This window comes from Hydractinia symbiolongicarpus, chromosome 13 (genome assembly GCF_029227915.1).
Source record: "Hydractinia symbiolongicarpus strain clone_291-10 chromosome 13, HSymV2.1, whole genome shotgun sequence".
Taxonomy (NCBI): domain Eukaryota; kingdom Metazoa; phylum Cnidaria; class Hydrozoa; order Anthoathecata; family Hydractiniidae; genus Hydractinia; species Hydractinia symbiolongicarpus.
The window spans coordinates 18,786,609-18,804,681 of NC_079887.1; the positions used below are offsets into that span (position 1 = coordinate 18,786,609).

An 18,073-nucleotide genomic window follows, 5' to 3' on the forward strand; every position below is an offset into this window, starting at 1 on the left:
CTTCATCAAGCTGATCTGCATTTGGTTCAAATACTTTTCTGTTTTCAGTAACAATTTCTGAAACCTCAGGCTGCAATAATTTTTGACAATAACTGCCATCGACTTTCAAATCTTTGTCGCTTCGAAAAGGAAAAAAAAATATAGGAGATACTGAGCATACTTTTCTGGTTACAACACATCATTTGGTATATGATACCTTAATACCTGTCGTGAAGATCGGCATTTCAATATTTCATTTGAGGAAGACATCAGAGTAAGAGAGCGAGGAAGACTTAAAAATTCTTGATCACAGTTGGGAACACTGTCGGGTAACACATCCGGCTGAGAATCATTTTCATCTATATCTCTAAAAGGAACAAAATAATATGCAAGAAACATCGCTAAACATAATTCATCAATAATGGCATAACGCCCCTTGAAATTTCGATCAGGCCTGTCCATATAGCGATCAGCCATGTTTTGTTTGAAAACATCAGTACTTTCTGGGTCAAGTTCATCAATTTCAGTTTCAGATTTACACATCCTACTTTGTTCTGAAGGTATATTAGTGTTGACATATATGGTCTTAGGAGAGCATTTTCGAAGCCATAATTCAGGTAAACAATGGTACACTGCTTCTTGCAAAGAAACTTGCCTGGATGTGGCATAAGCAGATGCTAACTTATACATGCCTTCTTAAGCCTTCAACTTCATATTTTTAATTTCTTTTGAAGGTTGTAGCAATGCTTGAGATGAATCAGATTCAGATTTTGATAAATATGCAGCCATGTACGACACGAATTGTAGTAATTGAAAACCGGCTGCAAATCCATATTCGCTTTCCATGCTCTCAACATCACAGGATTGTAATTATTGATAAAACAGGAATTAGGAAGGCTATACTACGATGGCCCACAAGGGTCACAGTGCGAGAATTTTTTACACACTGCGCGAGAATTCTAAAATGTGCGAGAATTTTCCACTACACTGCGCGAGAGCTTATAAACTATGCGAGAATTTTTTTGTACACTGCGCGAGAATATTCAACAATGCGCGAGAATTTCCAAATATTGCGAGAAAATTTATATAGACTGGACGAAAAAATATTTTAAATATCGCAGGCCTACATATCATCGATCTGGTCTTTAAAATTAATTTTCTTTCGCGCTTTTTTTCTCTTTTAATGGAAACAGCATGGACTTTCGAAAGCATAGCTCGAAGCCATAATGCCTATACCAACGCACTTGCCATGCATTTCAGTGAGTGTTAACAGTGATCGTGATTCTTTGATATCGCAATACTTCTCTCAAGACATGACAAATCTTGAAATAATATCTTTTCTTGCAATTCATCACAGTATTTACATAAGTTTGTCAACATTGAAAAGAAGTTTAAGAAAAATGGGCTTGAGACGACGCATTGGTCAGTACGAGTCCAGAGAGGAAGTGATTCAAGCGATTTCAAGTGAATTGACTGGAAGTGGAAAGTCACTAGGTATTATAGCATGAGTATACGAACAGGACTTAAATTTTTTAATGTCTTGTTCCCAAGCATTTTCTACCAGGCGTGAAAACTGTTATTACAGTTGTTTACTTTTTTTAGGCTACAGAAAGCTGTGGAAGGCCATAAAGGCAAACGGAATACCAGCCAGAAGATCATCTGTCATGGAAATTTTAAAAGAGTTGGATCCAGTAGGAGTTGAAAGTCGCGCAAAGAAACGGTTGAGGCGCCGAATCTACAGCGTACCTGGGCCAGATTTTTTATGGCACTTGGACGGGCATGACAAACTGAAGCCCTACGGTTTCAGTATACACAGTTGTATTGACGGGTTTTCCCGCCGATTAATTTGGCTCGAAGTTGGACCCACAAATAAACGACCAGAAGTTGTTTCCAACTATTTCTTAGAAGCTGTAACCCAGTTGAACAGACTACCTACTAGAATAAGAAGCGACGACGGGACCGAGAACAGCATAATCGAGGCCATTCAGATATGCATGAGGGCTGATCACACGGATGAGTATGCTGGTCTCGGCAGTTTCATCGTGGGATCCTCTCCGAACAATCAAAGGATTGAATGTTTTTGGTCGCAGTTGGCCAAGGATAGACCAATGTGGTGGAGAGAGTTTTTTGCAGAGCTTTCTGGGATGGGCTATTTGAATGGTGGCAATGTATTGATTGCGCAATGCGCTCGTTTTTGTTTCATGCACTTGATTCGAAAAGATTTAGATGATATGGCGGTGCGCTGGAATCAACATATCATTGCACCGAGCAGAGGTTCAACCCTACCACGCGGACGTCCAGATACCTTACATTTTATACCAGAGCTATACAATAGCAAATCATACAAGAAATTTGTTGACATTAGTGACATCAGCGAATTCAACGATCCTACATTTGCTATTGCTGTTGCAGACAACGAGCCTGAGTTTATTGAATTTGCAGACACAGTCCTTGCAATGAAAGGACACCCAAATGGACGTCCAAGTACAATTCAGCAAGCCTTAGAAATATACTTTCTTTTACTTGATGCTGTAGCAGAATTTATGTAGATAACAATGTAACAAGTTGGTGTTGAAAAATACAGATGTAATCTTGAAATCTTCAATCTTGAAACAAAATGTTTAATACATTTGAAACAGCTGTATTAAAAGTTAAAATAAAAAACAAAATAGAAGAATGGTCCATTATCAATAATAAAAAGCACTGATTCAGCTTCATTAAAAATAAAATACAGAACAAAATAGAGGAAAGAAAATCTGTGTCATTCAGAATTAAAACACAACAAAAACAGAAGACAAAACAAAAGACACCCCCCCCCCCCCCCCGTGTCAACGGCTATGAAAAACACAATTCAAGCATTGTCGTGGGCAATATTTGCAAAGCTAAATGATGTTTTAAAAAATATGCTAATTCAAAAAACAATAGAATACCACTGATAAAATATACTTATCAAACAATAAGTATTTTTAAACAATGCCAAAGCCCGGCGAATTAATAATATCTTCGGTAATGTTTCTAGAAAATTTTGACCCAGTATATCTTGGTACAACCGGAAAAGTGAGCTGATACTGACATGTCGAAACACTGATTCTTCCCTTTCCAGTTATATGATCAAAAAGAACTTTGATTTTTTCGTTATTAGGTACAACAGTAGAGCCTGTGAGAAACATCATAACAACGCCTAGTGAAAGTTTTTTCTCTGATTTAGCACTCTCTTCTGTTTTTTCATTCTCGACATCCGATAGGGTGAAAGTTTTAACAGTGATAGACTTACCGTGACCCAATTCATCGAGGAAGTTTTTTCAATTGTAAAAAATATCTTCCTCTAGGGAAGCTTTATCACTTTCGTTCGAATATGTTACATCAAAACAGGACTTGATAACCTCAGGATCAACAAGATCTTGGTTGTAAGTGAATAACTTTATGGCTTCCAAAGGATGCTTTCTAAGCAGATCAAGAACACCAAAAGCTTCAAGTCCCTTTAAAAATTGCTGAATTTCCTCTAATTGCATAGATATTATGATGTGGTGAGCCCCCTTTTGCAATAAATCAGTTTTGTCTGCTTGTTTCGGACATGGTTTGTTGTAACCATAGTCAAATCGTTCATGGAAACGTTGAACTTGAGACTGAAATTCTGCTTCTTTATCACAATTTCTGATATTTTCAAGTTTAATTTTGAGGTCAATGCTGGGTATGTCATCAATGCAACATAAACAGTCTTTATGCCCTGAAATAGATTAAATAATCTCAGGCATAAACAAGAAGTCAATATCAAAATTTGCCAAATAATTCACTGAAACACATGAAAACAAGGCCTTTTATAAAGCTTCCATACATCAACACTAATGTAAACCAAACGCCACCTTGGAAATCACATGTTAGTTAATCCTTAGACTCACCGACCCTGAACCTTTAAAACCTTATCCCCCCCCTCTCCCCCCAAACAATGTCGAAATGTACATATTTCATGAAGCAGTAAAATGAAATGAAGGCAAAAATAGGTTTTCGTTTTTAAGAACTCACCCACTATAAAGCCACTGAGACCAGCACTGAAGTATGGTGGATTGCAACCATGTAATAAAGATAATGACACAAATTTTCCAAAAAACATATATTGATCTTCTGTTAACTTTTGCAGATCATGGATAAAAAATTCATTATTTTGACGGCCATATGTAAGTTTACCAATTGTGCTTTGATAAAATAGCGATATTAACTCACGAGTAGGACCACCTGTGTCTACACCAGCTTCCTTACCACCCATACTGGTGAATTCTACCTTGAAAGGAGACAATTCAGCATCTGAAAAAAACACCTCCATTTTTTGCATAACATCATTAAATACACATCTTCTTCTGATATTAACAGTTACTTTACTTTTTTTCATGAACTTCGCTGACAAAACATTCAACTCTTTCTCCAAGTTTAATTTTGGTGAATTACTAGATAAAGGTTTAATACGTTGTTCTCCCAAATTTTTGATAGATCTGTCAGTAATATTTTCATTGGATGGTTCTTCGGATGTTGATCCACCTTCAGAGTCAAATGAATTCTTTTGACTATCTTTCTGCAATGACTGTTCAAACTCCTTATCTTGCTTACATCTGATGCAAAACCTGAAGTAAGTGCCCGAGCATGTGTCACAAATTTTTCTTTTCAAAGCAGGGCCAGCAGCAGTAATAGGCTCAGAATCAGAGAGTGACATACAATCATCATTTTAATCATAATCAAAATAATTTTCAAGCTCTGGACCATTATCATTTAAACTAGTTCTCAAAACAAACCATGTTTTTGATGGAAACAAACCCCTTTCTTTAAGATAATCTGGAATACTGTCCCGTAAGTTGACTGTAGTACCGGTAACATCTTCCAGTTTTGCAGTCACTTCTAGTCGGTCTTCATTGAAACAGTTCTTTCCACACACACCAAAATAAACATCCAGACTTTTGGTCAATAAATGCTCGAAAGTTTGATTCTCCTGATTTAAAGCAATGAAACGGCTTCCTCCTCCCTCTGCTTGTTTCACATTTATCCAATTTCCTCCAACCTTTCTCATCCACCTTACTTGGATTCTAATATCCTTTTTATTTGTTGAAGCATTGCCAGCAGCACGAACACTTTTTTTGGTTATCTTTGTCAACAAAGTGCTCAATCTGGTAGTGATGTTTCCATGTCTCTTCTGTTCGTTCTTGATATCACTGGATTCTCCATTACAAGCTTGGTCTTGGTCTTGTTTTGACAAAATACTTCTTTCAATTTCTTCTTTCACCTCTTTCCTGACTTCTTCCTTAACTTCTTCCCTCACTAAACGTCTGAGTACAGAATCCATTTTCAATTTGGAAAAAAAACAGAACAACTTTGCTCTCACCCCGAGATACCTAAATAAATCCTCCATAAATGGTATGGGAGGCGCTGTGGTGGAGTTCAACCTCGGTTCCAGGATACTGCAGATAAACTTCAGACCAAGGTCTGTAAAATAGCATAAATTTGATTTTCATAAGAAACTTTCTAACACAAATATAAATTCTCGCGCACAGTTTCGAAATTCTCGCGCACAACAGTTAGATTTCTCGCGCAGTGTAGCAGAAAATTCTCGCACATTTTAGAATTCTCGCGCAGTGTATAAAAAATTCTCGCACTGTGACCCTTGTTGGCCATCGTACTATACAGATGAACCTCAAAGTCCTCTGAGGTTGGGATAGACAATGATTTATAATATTTATTTTCATTTGTATGTAATTCATCTAGAAATTGGAAAAGCGTGGAGATTTTGCTGACGCATGCAAAACAGACCATTGTATTTTCTCATAGTTGATTGGATAAAAAACAAAAGATTCTGGCGATGAGTTTCTGAACGCGTGATCCAGCCCATGGATACACAGACCTGAGAGATCAGGTTTTTAGCTATATTCGACGGCAAAGAAAAAACGCGTGTGATACTAGAAACTGGTTACCCAGTTAATTAAAAGAAATGGAAGAAGCTCTTGCTTTTGGGCAATAGCATGCATTATGTATTTGCTGTAAAAAATTGTGTAAAAATCGTTTTCTACCTTAGCTTTGATAGGGCGTCGGAATATTCTCCAGCGAGAAGCTAATATGCCAAAAGTGTTTTCGATGGTTCTACGTGCCCTGGATAATCGGTAGTTAAATACCTTCTGAGACGCGGACAAGTTGCCAGGATATGGTCTCATCAGTCAAGGCTTTAAAGAGAAATCTCCAACGCGCAAATTTGTTTTGTTTTTTTTCACCTGTTTTCGAGAACCAGTCTTTAACTTGTAGAAGAGTTGCTGCGCCTCTTTAAACTTCTAAAAGCAGATCTTTAACAACTCCTCTCCTTAAATCACCTCAATATTATTCCAATCTGTTCCATGTTTTTATTTTCGAAATGCTTAGCAATAGGCAATTGGTACAGCAACCATTTCTACTTCACTGATTGCCTTACTCTTAAAATTACAAATATGTTCAGTTTATTAATGAATACATTCTTCTCAAAGTACCTAAGTGTACAAATTTTCGTGAGGATTTATTTTCGCGAGCTAAAAATAATTGCATTTCGCGAAATTAAATCATGGAACAGATTGGCCTAATATTGAGATTTTTTAATTTCGCGAATCAATTGTGTTCAAAAATTTTGCGAGGATTTATTTTCGCGAATCGAGGCGTTTCAAAAATTTCGTCAGAATTTATTTTTGCGTAACAGACAAAATATGGTATCAAATATATGTCAAATGCGCCTGGAATGAATGAAACTCATCCTTGTCCCCAGGTTTAAATGAAGAGGTTATAAATTTTTCTACTTGTTTATCACTTATATTATTTTGAGTATTATATTTTTACAAAGGTTAGACCATAGATTATAATGGGATCTTTTCTTGAAAAATAAAACATGCCTAAATGTCTATGTACGGCCAAAAAAGAGGAAAACTTCAAGGGAAGTGGAAAAACCATCAAAAGGATGTAAAGATATACAAAACTTCTTCCAAAAAAGGCGAAGGAAAAACGAGACTACACAAAGAAAAGTCCAGAAAAAAAACTTCCAGATACTGATTTCGCTGTTACTATTGGCTGAAGTGACTTTTTATATATTTTTATTGGGATACTTTTTGTACTTATTTTGATATAACTAATACTTTGGAACGAAATGGTGAAAATCAAAAAAAAGGATTCATTTTCGCGAATCAAGGCTTTTTAAAAATTTCGCGAGGATTCACTTTCGCGAATTGCCCATTTGGTAATATTTTGCGAGGATTTAATTTCGCGAATTTGGGCGAAAATCGCGAAAATTTGTGCACTAGGTAGGTTGAAAGTTCTCATTAAAAGTCCTCAAATGTCCTGAAACTTGACTCTATAAAAAAGTAGCAACCCGGAAGGGGAGACATCCCAGAAGCAAATTGCTCTTGATATATAGTTAAGTAACTACCAAGGCATAAGTATAAATGTTTTGCAAGTGCAACTGAAAAACTGAGATATACATAGAGGAAAACGTAGGCTTTTGACAAACTTGATTTGTGCTTAAAAAGCATCAACGATACGATTCTTTTACAGCGTTTTACAAAAGTTAATTGTTTTGGCGGCTAGTGTTGATGAATGTGGCGGGTGTCTTGCAGGAGGTAAGGGATTGTTACTCAGGGACCCGCACCAGGTCCTACATACATTTCACCAATTCCATGTTTTCACATTCATAGAAGTTTGTTTTAGCACAGCGTAAATCCATTAGCTTTATGATCATCTTGGTAAAGGGTAAAATGCAATAGACTAAGTTTTATAGCGGCTTTTTTTCTTTATAGAAACCTGCATTTTTTATTATTTTTTTTATTAAACTTTTCGTCTTCAAGGACTAGTTCTGTCTGTATTCCAATGTAGTTACTTATATTCCCCCAGGAACTTGTTTGCATGAGAAAAATCGCTGCGACCACATGTTCAGATGTTATCTCTTTAATAATAGCTGTCGTCTGTTTGTGCGCGAGAAGCACGTCGTGTTACGGAAACACGAAATGTGATATATAAAGGACGGGCGACCCGTGGATTTTTCCACAGGCTACTGGCAAGTATACCTATACTCCTACATAAGTAAATTATTTGTATTGCCGCCCTAGATGTAGGTAATAATGTTTTAAAAGTGTTACTAATCTTTAATCGATTCTCAGGATAAATGCTTAAAAAGCACGTGCCTTATGATCACTATTGGAAACCCCAATATTAAATCTTCTTGTCCTATTGGGAACATTAACAGACCAGCTATGGTAAAATGGTGCATTTTTAATATTTTTTTCTTGATATTTAATTACACAATTTCATAGACAAAGAAGTAGCATTTTCATTTTAATCTTTTATATTACTTTTCCTTTGTAATTTAAATATATAATCTGTTTATACATCTACCTCAATTGAAATTGTATTGAATTATATCAGTTCGTGCTGTATTTTGCAGCATCAAATCAACCTAAAAAAGCTTCCTTATTATTTGAATCTTACAATACTTAATCTTAGTAACTAATTCACAGAATGAAACAAAAACAACATGATATTTAATGGATTACCTCCCATAGTGATCTGAGAACGCCACTTGTATTAATGCGTGCCACCAAGAAGTCTTTGATTGTAATTGTTGAGTTCCAAAGATGTAAATTTTGTAATTCTACTTTATACCAATAAAGCAGGTAATAGGTTGCGAAAACAATTTTTTTTTTTTTTTAAATTGAACTAATATAAAATCTGAATAATATAAAATCAGACTGGCACATAAAAAAAGTGCAGTAGATGTCCATACATGAAAGATGCATGAAACTAACTGGCGATTAAATTTAGACTATAGATTTAACAGATTTGAACTAACTCGAGTGTTAATATTTTACTTATTTTACTAAAAAATCATTCAAAAACGCTCTTTGGGACGTAATAACTATGTTCCTCAATCGTTCCTCGTCGTAGTGTATTGACAGTAGTAGGATTAGACCAATGGTAACCTGCGCAGGCACGTGGAACCACTGGATTTACCAGTAAGGCCTTTATTAGGCGTCAAAAGGCCATATTACGGCCCTTAGAGGCCCCTTAGCGTAGTTGACGGTGTTAAAAAGCCATGGCGCAATGGAAAACGACTTGGGACGTCGTAGTCTATTGGGAGTGGAAGGATTAGACCAATGGTAACCTGCGCAGACACTTGGAACAACGTGATTTACGTGTAAAGCGTCAAAAGGCCATATTACAGCGCCTTAGAGGCCTGTAGAGTAGTTGACGATGTTATAAAGCCAAGGCGCAATGGAGAACAACTTCGAACGTCGTAGGCTGTTGAGAACAGCAGGATTAAACCAATGGTAACCTGTGCAGGCACGTGGAACCATGTGATTTACGTGTAAGGCCTTTATTAAGTGTCAAAAGACCATAATACAGCAGTTAGAGGCCTGTACACGTAGTTGACGGTGTTAAAAGGGTGTGCCGCAATGAAAAATCACTTGGGACGTCGAAGTCCATTGACAGTGGAAAGATTAGACCAATAGTAACCTACGCAGGCACGTGGAACCACTTGATTTACGTGTAAGGCCCATATTAGGCATCAAAAGGCATGTGGAACCACGTGATTTACGTGTAAGGCCTTTATAAGGAGTTAAAAGGCCATATTACAGCCTTTAGAAGACTTTTAGCGTAGTTGACGTTGTTATAAAGCCATGGCGGAATTAAAAAACGACTTAGGACGTCGTAGCCTATTGACAGTAGACGGATTAGACCAATTGTAACCTGCGCAGGCACGTGGAACCACGTGATTTACGTGTAAGGCCTTTACTAGGCATCAAAATGCCATATTACAGCGTTTAGAGGCGCGTGCGCGTAGTTGACGGTGTTTTAAAGCCGTGACGCAACGGAAAACCACTTGGGACGCCGTAGTCCATTGAGAGTGGAAGGATTAGACCAATGGTAACCTGCGCAGGCACGTGGAACCACTTGATTTACGTGTAAGGCCTTCATTAGGCGTCAAAAGGCCATATTAGAGCGTTTGTAGGCCTGTTAGCGTAGTTAACGGTGTTATAAAGCCATGGCGCAATGGAAAGCGACTTTGGACGTCGTAGTCCTTTGGCAGTAGTAGGATTAGACCAATGGTAACCTGCGCAGGCACGTGGAACCACGTGATTTACGTGTGAGACCTTTATTAGTCGTCAAAAGGCACGTGGAACCACTTGATTTACGTGTAAGGCCTTCATTAGGCGTCAAAAGGCCGTATTGCAGCGTTTGTAGGCCTGTTAACGTAGTTGACGGTGTTATAAAGCCATGGCGCAAGGGAAAGCGACTTTGGACGTCGTAGTCCATTGGCAGTAGTAGGATTAGACCAATGGTAACCTGCGCAGGCACGTGGAACCACGTGATTTACGTGTGAGACCTTTATTAGTCGTCAAAAGGCATGTGGAACCACGTGATTTACGTGTAAGGCCTTTATAAGGAGTTAAAAGGCCATATTACAGCCTTTAGAAGACTTTTAGCGTAGTTGACGTTGTTATAAAGCCATGGCGGAATTAAAAAACGACTTAGGACGTCGTAGCCTATTGACAGTAGACGGATTAGACCAATTGTAACCTGCGCAGGCACGTGGAACCACGTGATTTACGTGTAAGGCCTTTACTAGGCATCAAAATGCCATATTACAGCGTTTAGAGGCGCGTGCGCGTAGTTGACGGTGTTTTAAAGCCGTGACGCAACGGAAAACCACTTGGAACGCCGTAGTCCATTGAGAATGGAAGGATTAGACCAATGGTAACCTGCGCAGGCACGTGGAACCACTTGATTTACGTGTAAGGCCTTCATTAGGCGTCAAAAGGCCATATTAGAGCGTTTGTAGGCCTGTTAGCGTAGTTAACGGTGTTATAAAGCCATGGCGCAATGGAAAGCGACTTTGGACGTCGTAGTCCTTTGGCAGTAGTAGGATTAGACCAATGGTAACCTGCGCAGGCACGTGGAACCACTGGATTTACCAATAAGGCCTTTATTAGGGGTCAAAAGGCCATATTACGGCCCTTAGAGGCCTCTTAGCGTAGTTGACGGTGTTATAAAGCCATGGCGCAATGGAAAACGACTTGGGACGTCCTAGTCTATTGAGAGTGGAAGGATTAGACCAATGGTAACCTGCGCAGACACTTGGAACCACGTGATTTACGTGTAAAGCGTCAAAAGGCCATATTACAGCCCTTAGAGGCCTGTAGAGTAGTTGACGATGTTATAAAGCCAAGGCGCAATGGAGAACAACTTCGAACGTCGTAGGCTGTTGAGAACAGAAGGATTAAACCAATGGTAACCTGCGCAGGCACGTGGAACCATGTGATTTACGTGTAAGGCCTTTATAAGGCGTTAAAAGGCCATAATACAGCCTTTAGAAGAATTTTAGCGTGGTTGACGTTGTTATAAAGCCATAGCGGAATTAAAAAACGACTTAGGACGTCGTAGCCTATTGACAGTAGACGGATTAGAGCAATTGTAACCTGCGGAGGCACGTGAAACCACGTGATTTACGTGTAAGGCCTTTACTAGGCATCAAAATGCCATATTACCTCGTTGAGAGGCCCGTGCGTGTAGTTGACGGTATTTTAAAGATGTGACGCAACGGAAAACCACTTAGGACGTCGTAGTTCATTGAGAGTGGAAAGATTAGACCAATGGTAACCTGAGCAGGCACGTGGAACCACTTGATTTACGTGTAAGGCCTTCATTAGGCGTCAAAAGGCCGTATTGCAGCGTTTGTAGGCCTGTTAACGTAGTTGACGGTGTTATAAAGCCATGGCGCAAGGGAAAGCGACTTTGGACGTCGTAGTCCATTGGCAGTAGTAGGATTAGACCAATGGTAACCTGCGCAGGCACGTGGAACCACGTGATTTACGTGTGAGACCTTTATTAGTCGTCAAAAGGCCATATTGCAGCGTTTGTAGGCCTGTTAACGTAGTTGACGATGTTATAAAGCCAAGGCGCAAAGGAGAACGACTTGGGACGTCGTAGTTCATTGAGAGTGGAAAGATTAGACCAATAGTAACCTGTGCAGTCACGTTGAACCACGCGATTTACTTGTAAGGCTTTTATTAGGCATCAAATGCCATATTACAGCAGTTAGAGGCCTGTACACGTAGTTGACGGTGTTAAAAGGGTGTGCCGCAATGAAAAATCACTTGGGACGTCGAAGTCCATTGACAGTGTAAAGATTAGACCAATAGTAACCTACGCAGGCACGTGGAACCACTTGATTTACGTGTAAGCCATGGCGGAATTAAAAAACGACTTAGGACGTCGTAGCCTATTGAAAGTAGACGGATTACACCTATTGTAACCTGCGCAGGCACGTGGAACCACGTGATTTACGTGTAAGGCCTTTACTAGGCATCAAAATGCCATATTACAGCGTTTAGAGGCGCGTGCGCGTAGTTGACGGTCTTTTAAAGCCGTGACGCAACGGAAAACCACTTGGGACGCCGTAGTCCATTGAGAGTGGAAGGATTAGAGCAATGGTAACCTGCGCAGGCACGTGGAACCACTTGATTTACGTGTAAGGCCTTTATTAGGCGTCAAAAGGCCATATTAGAGCGTTTGTAGGCCGGTTAGCGTAGTTAACGGTGTTATAAAGCCATGGCGCAATGGAAAGCGACTTTGGACGTCGCAGTCCATTGGCAGTAGTAGGATTAGACCAATGGTAACCTGCGCAGGCACGTGGAACCACTGGATTTACCAGTAAGGCCTTTATTAGGGGTCAAAAGGCCATATTACGGCCCTTAGAGGCCTCTTAGCGTAGTTGACGGTGTTATAAAGCCATGGCGCAATGGAAAACGACTTGGGACGTCCTAGTCTATTGAGAGTGGAAGGATTAGACCAATGGTAACCTGCGCAGACACTTGGAACCACGTGATTTACGTGTAAAGCGTCAAAAGGCCATATTACAGCCCTTAGAGGCCTGTAGAGTAGTTGACGATGTTATAAAGCCAAGGCGCAATGGAGAACAACTTCGAACGTCGTAGGCTGTTGAGAACAGAAGGATTAAACCAATGGTAACCTGCGCAGGCACGTGGAACCATGTGATTTACGTGTAAGGCCTTTATAAGGCGTTAAAAGGCCATAATACAGCCTTTAGAAGACTTTTAGCGTGGTTGACGTTGTTATAAAGCCATAGCGGAATTAAAAAACGACTTAGGACGTCGTAGCCTATTGACAGTAGACGGATTAGAGCAATTGTAACCTGCGGAGGCACGTGAAACCACGTGATTTACGTGTAAGGCCTTTACTAGGCATCAAAATGCCATATTACCTCGTTGAGAGGCCCGTGCGTGTAGTTGACGGTATTTTAAAGATGTGACGCAACGGAAAACCACTTAGGACGTCGTAGTTCATTGAGAGTGGAAAGATTAGACCAATGGTAACCTGAGCAGGCACGTGGAACCACTTGATTTACGTGTAAGGCCTTCATTAGGCGTCAAAAGGCCGTATTGCAGCGTTTGTAGGCCTGTTAACGTAGTTGACGGTGTTATAAAGCCATGGCGCAAGGGAAAGCGACTTTGGACGTCGTAGTCCATTGGCAGTAGTAGGATTAGACCAATGGTAACCTGCGCAGGCACGTGGAACCACGTGATTTACGTGTGAGACCTTTATTAGTCGTCAAAAGGCCATATTGCAGCGTTTGTAGGCCTGTTAACGTAGTTGACGATGTTATAAAGCCAAGGCGCAAAGGAGAACGACTTGGGACGTCGTAGTTCATTGAGAGTGGAAAGATTAGACCAATAGTAACCTGTGCAGTCACGTTGAACCACGCGATTTACGTGTAAGGCTTTTATTAGGCATCAAATGCCATATTACAGCAGTTAGAGGCCTGTACACGTAGTTGACGGTGTTAAAAGGGTGTGCCGCAATGAAAAATCACTTGGGACGTCGAAGTCCATTGACAGTGTAAAGATTAGACCAATAGTAACCTACGCAGGCACGTGGAACCACTTGATTTACGTGTAAGTCCCATATTAGGCATCAAAAGGCATGTGGAACCACGTGATTTACGTGTAAGGCCTTTATAAGGAGTTAAAAGGCCATATTACAGCCTTTAGAAGACTTTTAGCGTAGTTGACGTTGTTATAAAGCCATGGCGGAATTAAAAAACGACTTAGGACGTCGTAGCCTATTGAAAGTAGACGGATTACACCTATTGTAACCTGCGCAGGCACGTGGAACCACGTGATTTACGTGTAAGGCCTTTACTAGGCATCAAAATGCCATATTACAGCGTTTAGAGGCGCGTGCGCGTAGTTGACGGTCTTTTAAAGCCGTGACGCAACGGAAAACCACTTGGGACGCCGTAGTCCATTGAGAGTGGAAGGATTAGAGCAATGGTAACCTGCGCAGGCACGTGGAACCACTTGATTTACGTGTAAGGCCTTTATTAGGCGTCAAAAGGCCATATTAGAGCGTTTGTAGGCCTGTTAGCGTAGTTAACGGTGTTATAAAGCCATGGCGCAATGGAAAGCGACTTTGGACGTCGCAGTCCATTGGCAGTAGTAGGATTAGACCAATGGTAAACTGCGCAGGCACGTGGAACCACTGGATTTACCAGTAAGGCCTTTATTAGGGGTCAAAAGGCCATATTACGGCCCTTAGAGGCCTCTTAGCGTAGTTGACGGTGTTATAAAGCCATGGCGCAATGGAAAACGACTTGGGACGTCGTAGTCTATTGAGAGTGGAAGGATTAGACCAATGGTAACCTGCGCAGACACTTGGAACCACGTGATTTACGTGTAAAGCGTCAAAAGGCCATATTACAGCCCTTAGAGGCCTGTAGAGTAGTTGACGATGTTATAAAGCCAAGGCGCAATGGAGAACAACTTCGAACGTCGTAGGCTGTTGAGAACAGAAGGATTAAACCAATGGTAACCTGCGCAGGCACGTGGAACCATGTGAATTACGTGTAAGGCCTTTATTAGGTGTCAAAAGACCACATTAGGGTCTATAGAGGCCCGTGCGCGTAGTTGACGGTGTTTTAATGCCATGGCGCAACATAAAAACACTTGGGACGTCGAAGTCCATTGAGGGTGGAAAGATTAGAGCAATAGTAACCTGCGCAGTCACGTTGAACCACGTGATTTACGTGTAAGGCTTTTATTAGGCATCAAAAGGCCATATTACAGCAGTTAGAGGCCTGTACACGTAGTTGACGGTGTTAAAAGGGTGTGCCGCAATGAGAAATCACTTGGGACGTCGAAGTCCATTGACAGTGGAAAGATTAGACCAATAGTAACCTACGCAGGCACGTGGAACCACTTGATTTACGTGTAAGGCCTTTATAAGGCGTTAAAAGGCCATATTACAGCCTTTAGAAGACTTTTAGCGTGGTTGACGTTGTTATAAAGCCATGGCAGAATTAAAAAACGACTTAGGACGTCGTAGCCTATTGACAGTAGACGGATTAGAGCAATTGTAACCTGCGGAGGCACGTGAAACCACGTGATTTACGTGTAAGGCCTTTACTAGGCATCAAAATACCATATTACATCGTTGAGAGGCCCGTGCGTGTAGTTGACGGTATTTTAAAGATGTGACGCAACGGAAAACCACTTAGGACGTCGTAGTTCATTGAGAGTGGAAGGATTAGACCAATGGTAACCTGAGCAGGCACGTGGAACCACTTGATTTACGTGTAAGGCCTTCATTAGGCGTCAAAAGGCCGTATTGCAGCGTTTGTAGGCCTGTTAACGTAGTTGACGGTGTTATAAAGCCATGGGGCAATGGAAAACGACTTGGGGAGTCGTAGTCCATTGTCAGTAAAAGGATTAGACCAATGATAACCTGCGCAGGCACGTGGAAACACTGGATTTACGTGTAAGGCCTTTATTAGGCGTCAAAAGCCATGGCGCAATGGAAAGCGACTTTGGACGTCGTAGTCCATTGGCAGTAGTAGGATTAGATCAATGGTAACCTGCGCAGGCACGTGAAACCACTGGATTTACGTGTAAGGCCTTCATTAGGCGTCAAAAGGCCGTATTGCAGCGTTTGTAGGCCTGTTAACGTAGTTGACGGTGTTATAAAGCCATGGCGCAATGGAAAACGACTTGGGGAGTCGTAGTCCATTGTCAGTAAAAGGATTAGACCAATGATAACCTGCGCAGGCACGTGGAAACACTGGATTTACGTGTAAGGCCTTTATTAGGCGTCAAAAGCCATGGCGCAATGGAAAGCGACTTTGGACGTCGTAGTCCATTGGCAGTAGTAGGATTAGACCAATGGTAACCTGCGCAGGCACGTGGAACCACGTGATTTACGTGTGAGACCTTTATTAGGCGTCAAAAGGCCATATTGCAGCGTTTGTAGGCCTGTTAACGTAGTTGACGATGTTATAAAGCCAAGGCGCAAAGGAGAACGACTTGGGACGTCGTAGTTCATTGAGAGTGGAAAGATTAGACCAATAGTAACCTGTGCAGTCACGTTGAACCACGTGATTTACGTGTAAGGCTTTTATTAGGCATCACAATGCCATATTACAGCAGTTAGAGGCCTGTACACGTAGTTGACGGTGTTAAAAGGGTGTGCCGCAATGAAAAATCACTTGGGACGTCGAAGTCCATTGACAGTGGAAAGATTAGACCAATAGTAACCTATGCAGGCACGTGGAACCACTTGATTTACGTGTAAGGCCCATATTAGGCATCAAAATGCATGTGGAGCCACGTGATTTACGTGTAAGGCCTTTATAAGGCCTGAAAAGACCATATTACAGCTTTTAGAAGACTTTTAGCGTAGTTGACGGTGTTATAAAGCCATGGCGCAATGGAAAGCGACTTTGGACGTCGTAGTCCATTGGCAGTAGTAGGATTAGACCAATGGTAACCTGCGCAGGCACGTGGAACCACGTGATTTACGTGTAAAGCCTTTATTAGGCGTCAAAAGGCCCTATTACGGCCCTTAGAGGCCTCTTAGCATAGTTGACGGTGTTATAAAGCCATGGCGCAATGGAAAACGACTTTGGAAGTCGTAGTCTATTGAGAGTTGAAGGATTAGACCAATGGTAACCTGCGCAGTCACGTTGAACCACGTGATTTACGTGTAAGGCTTTTATTGGGCATCAAAATGCCATATTACAGCAGTTAGAGGCCTGTACACGTAGTTGACGGTGTTAAAAGGGTGTGCCGCAATGAAAAATCACTTGGGACGTCGAAGTCCATTGACAGTGGAAAGATTAGACCAATGGTAACCTATGCAGGCACGTGGAACCATTTGATTTACGTGTAAGGCCCATATTAGGCATCAAAATGCATGTGGAGCCACGTGATTTACGTGTAAGGCCTTTATAAGGCGTTAAAAGGCCATATTACAGCCTTTAGAAGACTTTTAGCGTAGTTGACGTTGTTATAAAGCCATGGCGGAATTTAAAAACGACTTAGGACGTCGTAGCCTATTGACAGTAGACGGATTGGACCAATTGTAACCTGCGCAGGCACGTGGAACCACGTGATTTACGTGTAAGGCCTTTACTAGGCATCAAAATGCCATATTACTGCGTTTAGAGGCGCGTGCGCGTAGTTGACGGTGTTTTAAAGCCGTGACGCAACGGAAAGCCATTTGGGACGCCGTAGTCCATTGAGAGTGGAAGGATTAGACCAATGGTAACCTGCGCAGGCACGTGGAACCACTTGATTTACGTGTAAGGCCTTCATTAGGCGTCAAAAGGCCATATTAGAGCGTTTGTAGGCCTGTTAGCGTAGTTAACGGTGTTATAAAGCCATGGCGCAATGGAAAGCGACTTTGGACGTCGTAGTCCATTGGCAGTAGTAGGATTAGACCAATGGTAACCTGCGCAGGCACGTGGAACCACTGGATTTACCAGTAAGGCCTTTATTAGGCGTCAAAAGGCCATATTACGGCCCTTAGAGGCCTCTTAGCGTAGTTGACGGTGTTATAAAGCCATGGCGCAATTGAAAACGACTTGGGACGTCGTAGTCTATTGAGAGTGGAAGGATTAGACCAATGGTAACCTGTGCAGGCACTTGGAACCACTGGATTTACGTGTAAGGCCTTCATTAGGCGTCAAAAGGCCGTATTGCAGCGTTTGTAGGCCTGTTAACGTAGTTGACGGTGTTATAAAGCCATGGCGCAA

The 18,073-nt window shown here is 41.2% G+C and overlaps 1 protein-coding gene across 1 annotated transcript; it reads right to left on the reverse strand.

Moving 5' to 3' along the window:
- Positions 1–2,863: 2,863 nt before the first annotated feature.
- LOC130624023 (uncharacterized) lies at positions 2,864–4,691 on the reverse strand. Its single transcript, XM_057439587.1, has 2 exons — positions 4,003–4,691; positions 2,864–3,706 (listed from the first exon to the last, which is right to left on the reverse strand). The coding sequence occupies exons 1-2, from the start codon at positions 4,682–4,684 to the stop codon at positions 3,282–3,284; spliced, it is 1,107 nt and encodes a 368-aa protein (XP_057295570.1). The 5' UTR covers positions 4,685–4,691; the 3' UTR covers positions 2,864–3,281.
- Between the last annotated feature and the right edge of the window lie 13,382 nt (positions 4,692–18,073).